This window comes from Sycon ciliatum, unplaced genomic scaffold (genome assembly GCF_964019385.1).
Source record: "Sycon ciliatum unplaced genomic scaffold, ocSycCili1.1 SCAFFOLD_2536, whole genome shotgun sequence".
NCBI lineage: Eukaryota > Metazoa > Porifera > Calcarea > Leucosolenida > Sycettidae > Sycon > Sycon ciliatum.
The window spans coordinates 793-10,000 of NW_027044821.1; the positions used below are offsets into that span (position 1 = coordinate 793).

At 52.2% G+C, this 9,208-nt stretch overlaps 1 protein-coding gene across 1 annotated transcript in view; it reads right to left on the bottom strand.

Moving 5' to 3' along the window:
• Positions 1 to 601: 601 nt before the first annotated feature.
• The window catches only part of LOC135830635 (proline-rich protein 36-like), a gene marked incomplete at its 5' end in the record, with an annotated part of 8,978 nt that continues 371 nt past the window's right edge, over positions 602 to 9,208 (bottom strand). The window contains 3 exon segments of the mRNA XM_065342868.1: positions 602 to 3,901; positions 4,444 to 4,619; positions 6,093 to 6,219. Coding sequence (XP_065198940.1) covers positions 1,628 to 3,901; positions 4,444 to 4,619; positions 6,093 to 6,219 — 2,577 coding nt within the window.

A 9,208-nucleotide genomic window follows, 5' to 3' on the forward strand; every position in this document is an offset into this window, starting at 1 on the left:
CTCGCTGACTCCTTAGAATTGGCACTTCGTTATGTACAGTACATGTAGACTGTAATTTCAGAAATTTTCGGTCGGTACTTTTATTTTCGGTACTTTCGGTGCGTCTGTTTCATACTTAAAATTTCCATACACCGAACAAACAATAACACACATAATCCAATAGGGAACTGCTTCTCTATACCGAAAATTTCTGTTCACCTAACCCGGCCTGTTGCCCTCATACCGAAAACATTGAGCACCGAAAATTTCTGAAAATTAGAGTATGGCTTTCAGTACTCCCTGGCCTGAAGTCATCAGTATGTCCATGCATGTGGGAGTCAACCCATGCAGTAGTGCTCTAGTGCTGGGTAACATTGCACACATACACACACCCGCACACACACCCGCACACACACACACACACACACGAACACACACGAACACACACACCTCAGACCTGCCCATCGCAGAAGCAATGATAGCGAACAGCTATGTTAGACATAGCAACTAGTGCTGGGATAATTCATCAGCCTTGCAAGCTGTTGAATGGTGTAATCCCACACACACACACACACACACGCACACACACACACACACACATCCACTCAGCGAAATCCAGAACTGCGTGAAAAACTGGATACACGTAGGGTCAACGGAACGTCTCATGGCCGTGCCGCAAATCTTTCGGGGCATTTCCAAGCACCAAATTAATATGCGTCGGAATACAATAGACGCGGGAAAGCAGCGCACGCGCGGGTACAAAACGAGTACGCGTGAGAGACCCCAGATGACACGGACGAGTAAAAGACCAACAAGGATGGCGGGAGCGTACATGTAGCACCGATTATGTAGAATGGGCACACATGTACGGATTGGATGTCAATGCACATGTACAACAATTAGTTACAGCCGTATACGCTGCTGTACTGCTGTTGGGCGAAACAGGAAGGCGAAAACACACACACACACACACACACACACACGCATGCCATGACGAGAGTGATAGTAAAGACCTGCTCAGCTCACACTAACAAAAGCATTACAAAAAAAAGAAGAGAAGGTTCCACCGGCACAAGGACAAGACAGTATACGACGACTGGAAACACGCACCAGGACTAGGTGCACGGAAGAGATGCTAGAACGAAAATAAGAGCTCGAACATACGAGTGTAGGCGAGGGTACACGTGATGTAGCTTTGCCCAGTACAAAAGAAAACGAAAAGAAGAAGCAAACGAGAACCAGGTTATGTTGGCAGGCGTGCTTCTAACGTATAGTCGACAAGGTGCCGTGGAAGGCATACTGGCAAGCCAGTGAATGCTGGAGTGGCAGCAATAATGCGTGCACCGGCAGCTGACGACGGCGGCTCCGCATGCTGCTGCTGCTGCTGCTGTGAGTGTGTGCACGGGCTAGGCGACCACCAGCGACGGTGGTGCTCTTGCGCCTCATCGACGACATCGCCACTACGGGCTGTAAGAAGCAGAAGTGACGGCGGCTGCATCAACGAACGGCAGCACATGAGCAGCAACATGCAGAGTGGCGCAGTAACACGGCCGCATGCGTAAGCACAAGGTGACTGTTTGGGGCAGGTGCAGACCGGCAAATCAATGTGTACGGCAAAGAATGCGGTGGCCCGAAGCTGCAGCGTTGATCACCAGCTTGGCCATTCGTGGCCAGGGGGATTGTCGTCGGCGTTGCCGAAAGGCGTTTCAAAGTAACCCTGATTGTTGGCACCGCCGCTGCCAGAAGGCGGCGGATGGCCCGAGGAGCCACGGCGTGGCCACTGCCCATCGGCTTGTGATCGCCGCGCAGGCGGCGGGCCAATGTGTGCATCCATGTCAAAGTGGCCACGCTTCAGAGGCGCTGGCTGCCAGCCATCGGGACTGTCTCTGCCGATGGCGTCTGCCGATGACTGGAAGGAAGCGCCGCTGGAGTGCGGTGCAGGATGATGTTGCTGCTGCTGTGCTGAGGACATGGGTGGGAACATGCGCGAGCCACCGGCCATATCGTGCACTCCGCTGACACTGGTGCCGGCATCGGCCGCTGCCTCCAGCTCCTCAAGCGGCGGTGTCTCGTCACCCTCACGTCCAATGTCGGAGGCCATCGAAGCCGACTGCTGCGATTGTGTTGGCCGTTGCTGCTTACCGTCAACGGACATATTCAAGCCGTCCACCATGCCGGGCGGGCCAGCAGGCATTCCCAGGAAGCCAGCTGATGACGGTCCAGCTGCCCTGTCTCCTGTCACGGCAGCGTTGGGCAGGGCGCCAATGGGGGGTATTGGCGGGAACGGCATGGGAGGCACCCCGGGCGGATTTGGCGGCATGCCAAACGCACCGGGCAGCATGGGTGGCGGCGGGCCAAACGGCCCCGGGGGCTGCGGGGCGCCCTGGAGAAACGGCGGCGGTCCCGGAAACGGTGGCATTCCGGGTGGCGGGATTGGAGGGGCGATTGCCATCTGGGGTGTTGTAGTGGACGTGGACACTGAGGACGATGCAGCTGCAGAGAACGCTAGGCTTGTGGCCGGATGCTGAGAGAAGAGTGAAGGTGGAGGCACACTGCCGGGCAGAGATGTAGATACGCTGGCTGACGGGTCGGTGCACGGAGGACTGGAGATGGCCTGGAACGGCTTCATGGCTACGCTGGGTGTTTGCGACCAGGTCGGGGACGTTACTGATCTGCCAGCCTGGGGCCGCGTGGGTGTGCCAGCAGCTCCAGCCGTCGATGATGACGCTACCGACGATGCCGCCTGCTCGAAGTTGCCGTTCGCCCAGGAGAGAGACGGGAGAGATGCGACGGAGCCGGTGGTGTTGGAGAGAGGGTCGATGTCGGCGGCGTGTGCCAGCGGCTGCGCCCGCGTCGTCGAGCTCACCCCGGTGGCGCTCAGGTCCAGCGCGGACACACTATCGGTGGCGCTGAGTCTGCGCTCGCCGGCAGCGTCCGTGCGTACGGGAGTGCCCGGTCCGACAGCCTGCACCTTCTGCAGCGTGCCCATGAGCGTGGGCAGAATCGAGTCCAGGATCTCCGTCAGCGGCTTGCCGTTCGGCGCCGTGGGCAACGAGGCAGGTGCCGCGGTGCCGCGCTGCTGCGGATTACGCGATGACTGGTCACTGTGCCCTGAAGCAGCGGTTGACAGACTAGCATCCGTACCAGTGCCGCTCTTTGCTTGTTGTCCCTCCTGGCTCTTCTTCTCGCTGAGCAGTCTGGAGAGTATGTTGAGCATGTTAGACGTGGACTGCTGCGCCGCTGATGCTGAACTGGCAGCGGTGGACATTGGAGCATCGCCTTCGTCCGGACCCGGAGGTGCCTCCTCCTCCGGGGTCCCGGGCGAGGGTGGGGCGCTGCTAGAAGGGGTACCGGGAGTGCCCGGGGCGTCTCCCCTGGCGCCACTAGCCGCGTACATGGAGTCAAACGTCGGCGGCTGGGAGTTGTTAGCGAGGCGCTGTTGCTCTTGCTGCTGCTGCGAGCTGTGAGAGGGTAGGAAGTACGGCTCGTGGAGGTGGGGTCGCGAAGAAGCCGGGTCTGCATGCGTGCTCCCGGGTGAGGACATATCGTAAGGCGACACAGCGCTCACGGCCAGAGAAGTGGACGTGGTGGGCAATTCCGAACCACCGTAGAATGTATCCTGCGCACCGGTAGCAGCAGCTGCAGCGCCGTGCAAACTGGGAATGGGCGACGGCTGCGGGGACGGTCCCGGGGGCTCCTCGTCGGAATTGTCCAGGTCCATATCGGCGACTTCCATCGTACCGTCCATGGCCATGGTGACATCGTATGGCACATCACCCCCGGCCCCGGGAGAAAGCGCCTCGACCGCGGGCGCGACCGGAGAACCTGCCCCGTTGTCGGCGGCCTGAGAGAGCAGTACCGGCAGCTTGGCGGTGAGGCGCTCTCGCACAGACGTGACGCGCTTGGAGATGACGGAGAACTCCTGGACAAGGGCATGCATGGTAGAGCCATGCGCACGCGCACACACACACACACACACACACACACACATGCAGATACACACACACACACACATGCACACATACAAACACACACATGCACACACACACACACACACACACACACACACACACACACAGCAACGGGTTACACTGGAGCAGGCATCATTTTCGTTACCCTGAAAGAATCCATCTTGCTTCAGATAAGGACACAGGGCAACTGCATAGTAAAGAGGTTTGTCTGTTGCAAAAACACTCTTGCATGATGACAGCAAGGCGATCAGGTTGCCAAACACTGTCTATACGACTATGTGCATGTGGACTTCAAGTTGGAGTACATTTTTAGCACAAATTACAAACACATAACAGGTATACAGGAAAACTACAAGGGCAAGCAAACATGGGGGAGAGAGAGAGAGAGAGAGAGAGAGAGAGAGAGAGAGAGAGAGAGAGAGAGAGAGAGAGAGAGAGAGAGAGAGCAAGAAAAGGAGAAGGGCACACAAGCATGACATAAAAGCCTCCTCACCTCTTGTATTGCCTTTGCCTGGTTCAGCCGTGACTGGTGATAGGAGAGGCCATTGTTCAGTAATTGCAGTAGGAATCGTCTATCCTGCAGCTCTACATTCACACTATCACAATAATCACTCAGCTTGTTGCTGGCTTCCTCCAGGTCCTCAAGCAATCGACCTCCGGTGACACGGTCTAGGCAATAAAGACATGACATGACATGTAGATGATAGAGTTTATGGTGGATTAAGAACCGGGGCGGCCAGGGTATATTCTAGGACGAATGTCCAACCGGTTACGGTCCAATGAAGAGTCGGGGGGTGCGGGGGTCCCCCTGGAATTTTCTTTCAAAATACAACCCAAATATGGCACTCGACAGCAATTTAACAGATTTCTTGTTGCTGGAGTGTAGCAAACCGTACATACTCGTGACCCTAGTACCAGCTCACGATCACGCGCCTTCCCTGGAAGTATCCGTCCAGAAAAAAGCGTTTGACCATTCACAGCTCCATTCACCCACAGAAAAGTAGGGGCGGTTGGAACCGATTTGTAACTTTTCAACCGGTTGGGGCGGTTCTAGAAAATTTCCTGAACCCGGGTTCAACGCTGAGAGAGAGAGAGAGAGAGAGAGAGAGAGAGAGAGAGAGAGAGAGAGAGAGAGAGAGAGAGAGAGAGAGAGAGAAAAGCTATATTCGCTTCGCAGTCGTTCAAAACACCCCACTTTACATGACAGAGATGCATATACTTTTTCCGTGCCAATACATGATTCACACAATGGCATCATACACTGATGCAATCACAGATACCCCCAGCCCCCTCCTCCTTACAAATACATCAAAATTAATACAGTCGACCCCTGATATAATGGACACAATTGTGCAAGAGAAATTAGAGAATTAGTTCTTTATAGCTGGAGCTGAAGTTCTTTATAACCGAAATGCATTCACACCATACAAGCACAGGTCACAACTGGCATGCTGCCCATGACTGTAAGGTTGCGTTTGGTTGGGAAGTTTCGGAATGTAAATGACAACTATTCTGGAATGGGAATCAGCAAGAATCATCTGACCAAACAAACGCGCCAGAATCAATTAGGAGTGCGCTTGGGCATCATACAGCCCTACAAGATGGTTTGGTTTGTTGTCAATGAAAACAGTTCGCTACAAAGGGCCAATACTGTATGGGGTCAAACAGGGGCATGGACACTGGTTCGCCACATCACGGGACGCACTATATGCAAGTTCGTAAGAAGTGGAGTCGACTGTGTACGCACACGCACATGCACAAACGTACAAACATAAACACACGTACACACACGTACACACCCACACATGTACACACACACACGTACACACACCTTCACACAAGCAAAGAGACATGAGCAATTCAACAGTTATCTTACAGATTCAACAGAAAAACTCTGTCTGTCTGTCTGTCTCTCTTTGTGTTTCTCTGTGTGTGTGTGTGTGTGTGTGTGTGTGTGTGTGTGTGTGTGTGTGTGTGTGTGGTGTGTGTGGTGTGTGTGGTGTGTGTGTGTGTGTGTGTGTGTGTGTGTGTGTCTCTCTCTCTCTCTCTCTCTCTCTCTCTCTCTCTCTCTCTCTCTCTCTCTCTCTCTCTCTCTCTCTCTCTCTCTCCGTCCGTCCGTCTCCCTCTTTCGGCATGTCTCACCTTTCACGTTATTGGTGATATCCGACTTTTTGATGTCGGTGCGAATGCCAGCCAGCGCTGCATGCTTCAGCGCAACCTCCGACGAGAATTGCTTGAAGTTCTGCAGGGCGTCGGTCAGTGACGCTACCTACAATGCAGGTATCGCAAGCAACACACAGCAGAACATTACAGAAAAAGAACATCACAGAAAATGAACAACGCCAGCCACCGTATCCGGCGCCTCTGTTTCACTAGAAGAAAAATCCCGCCAAAGGAGAGCCCGGGAGAGGTCGATATGCAAGGCAGATAGCTAGCTCATACTTGACTGCGGGCCGTGCTCAAGTTCAAGACGGGAAAGGCTTCGCGAGACTGAACGCGTAGGTATGATGTTGCGTTGCTGCGTTGTGTTGGTTCGTGCTTTTCATTCGTAGAGCAAAATCGTCTCTGCTGAAATTGCGCACAACACAATCAGACAATGCAGGGGTAGAACACAAACTAAGTGCACTAAAACTTGTCTAAGACGACCGCTAAACGGACGTTCGAAACGTGGTCTCAGTTACCAGGTGGTCTCCTTATCCAGGGTCATTTTACTGGAAATAGCATCCCTTGGTGCTGGTTCCAGTGGTCTTCTAGGACAGGTGGTCGCATTGACAGGTTTTACTGTAGTTCGAGAGTCTCGGGAAAGTTCGAGAAGTGTTCTTATATCCACTCTGACTTTTAGGAGGCTCTTCAAAGCTCTCCAAGCTCTCCGAACTTCAGAGGTGGTTGAAACTTGGAGATTCCCGCGTTTTGGGGTCAGCGCATGTGAACTGCTGCAAAAGCCATGAGTCAACATGAGTGTGCGACATTCTCTTTTCGCACACGCGCATTGCGTACTACCTTCGTATCACTCAAGAAGATTGTGGCCTCTTTGGTGCTTCACATTTGCACAAGATCTCCGAATTCTCCCAGTTTCTCCGACTTCCGGGAGGAATTTCTCCGAGAAGCCAGAGAAAATAAGAACGCACCCTTAGATTACACCTACAGTAAAGCATGGTGTAAGCGACCTCTGGGTTTAGCGACCGCCTGCTCTTAACGACCGTTTTTCCATGTACCGACAGTTCTACACGGACACGGTGGGGCCTGGTTCTAAGTACCATCTGGCTTTAACCTTTTCCTCCCCGGCCTGAAACCCATGAATTCCCAGTCGTTCGCTCAGCCTCTCTCTCTGTCGCCCTGCACGAGCAGACCCAGAATTTGAAAAATTCTAATTTCACTCACCAGGAACGGAAGTTGATGATCTTGGGCTCTTTGGAAAGCTTGAAGCCTTCTCTGTCCAAACGAAAATAATAATTACTCAGCAGGAGCAATAGAATTGCCTTCACGCTCCGTTGAGAGCTTCTCTATCGGGCCTCGAAGAGATATTCCACACCCAGTCACAAATTTCTTCGCTTCTACAGTTTTACTCAGCGCAGAGCAAAGATTCAAACTCTCTCAGATTCCTGAAGTTCAAGCGCTCATTTTGGTACCTAACACGCATGGGCTGTGCCCCTGTAAGTCATAGGGAAAGTCCCTTCCCTGCGGATCTCCACTCGAAAATCCAAGGTACGAAATTGCATGCCCTATATTTCGGCCGTAAATTTGCGTTTCCATCTTCGGCGCTCCGGTATTTTACTTTTCGCCACAGCAAACAACATACCACTGGAAAGCTTATTCCTTCAGCAGGTGTGAGAATCGAAGAAAGTATCACAGAGTTACGAATGTTTGAATAGCGAGGTATACGCAATCCGAGTTCACTGTACATACAGTACTTCCTCCGCGTCATCGAAATTGTCGCAGTTTGACTTTTGATATAAAACGGGGTATTTACTCACCACCACTCGTACCAGAGGCAAGGAATCGGACATAGGCGATAGTCATCAGTATAGGGTGACGGCAAAGTTCTATTTTCTGTTATTGAAAGCGGGATTTTTTGAACTAGACGCAATTTCTTCGCTGGTGTCGCTGCGATGGTAATTTCGACTCGCTGAGATCAGTCAGGCGTTGAAGCCTGCACATTTCTCGTGCTTATGGCCATTCACTCAAGCCTCATCACTGTTTTACCTTAGCTGGGGTGAGAATGACTTCGTTGAACAAGTGGCAGCGCATGGAGAAACATCGAGGGGTCAGCAAACTAATTGCCTGCAACAGCGATAAAATTTGTCGCTCTGGCTGAGACACTCAGTACAAGATTGTCCTTGCAAGAGCCGTGTAGACTCTACACGTATTGCTAGTGATGCACGCGCAGGTGCCGTACCATGCCAGTGATGCTGAAAAAGAGGGCGCGCTGGACGTGATAGTACACTTACCTGCATGAGCTGTGACCACACAGCTACGGTAAAATAAATGGGCATGCCCCAGCTAAAAAATGTTCGTTTCAAGATCGAGGTGATTTCGCCGACGGTAATCAACCGACCTCGCAACGATCGTGTATTCTTACTAGGCTTCGTTGGTGGTGAAGTAGAAATCATCCAGAGCTAGCAGACGACAAGCGTAGCAGCTCTTGTCCTGTGGAGAAAGTCAAAGCGTTTGAGATGAGGCGCGACCAACTTTCAACCTTCCTTGAAATATTTCGGAACGATATTTTTGCGTCCATTGACATCAGCGACGACGAGGACTTCATCTCTGCATGAAACCTCTCAGTCCAACTGTCCTGGAACGTTACTCTAGTCTTCAGACTATCATACTGTGTAATAAGTTTTGAATGGCTTAGCTTATGGAGTTGTCAGTACCAAGTGACAAGTCACTAGTCAAACTGCGACAATTTCGATGACGCGGAGGAAGTACATGTTCTACCCGAGTATACTCGGGCTTGGGAAAACAGGGCATGCTACAAAACGAGTATACTCGGGCTCGGGAAAACAGGGCATGCTACAAAACGAGTATACTCGAGCGCGGGGTGCAACAGGTTAACGACCGCTTTTGCTTGCACCGTGGGGCGGTCGCTTAAACTAGGTTTACTGTACATGTAAAAGGCACTGGAGTATGCACTGTATGTGAATGGTAGGTTGGCTACCTACAGTCCATTTCAAAACTATAGACGCGTAGGGTTTTTGAAATATTTCAAATTTGGCTGGACCCTTTTTGAGAATAGTTTTCGGAATATTGCTCAGGTCCGC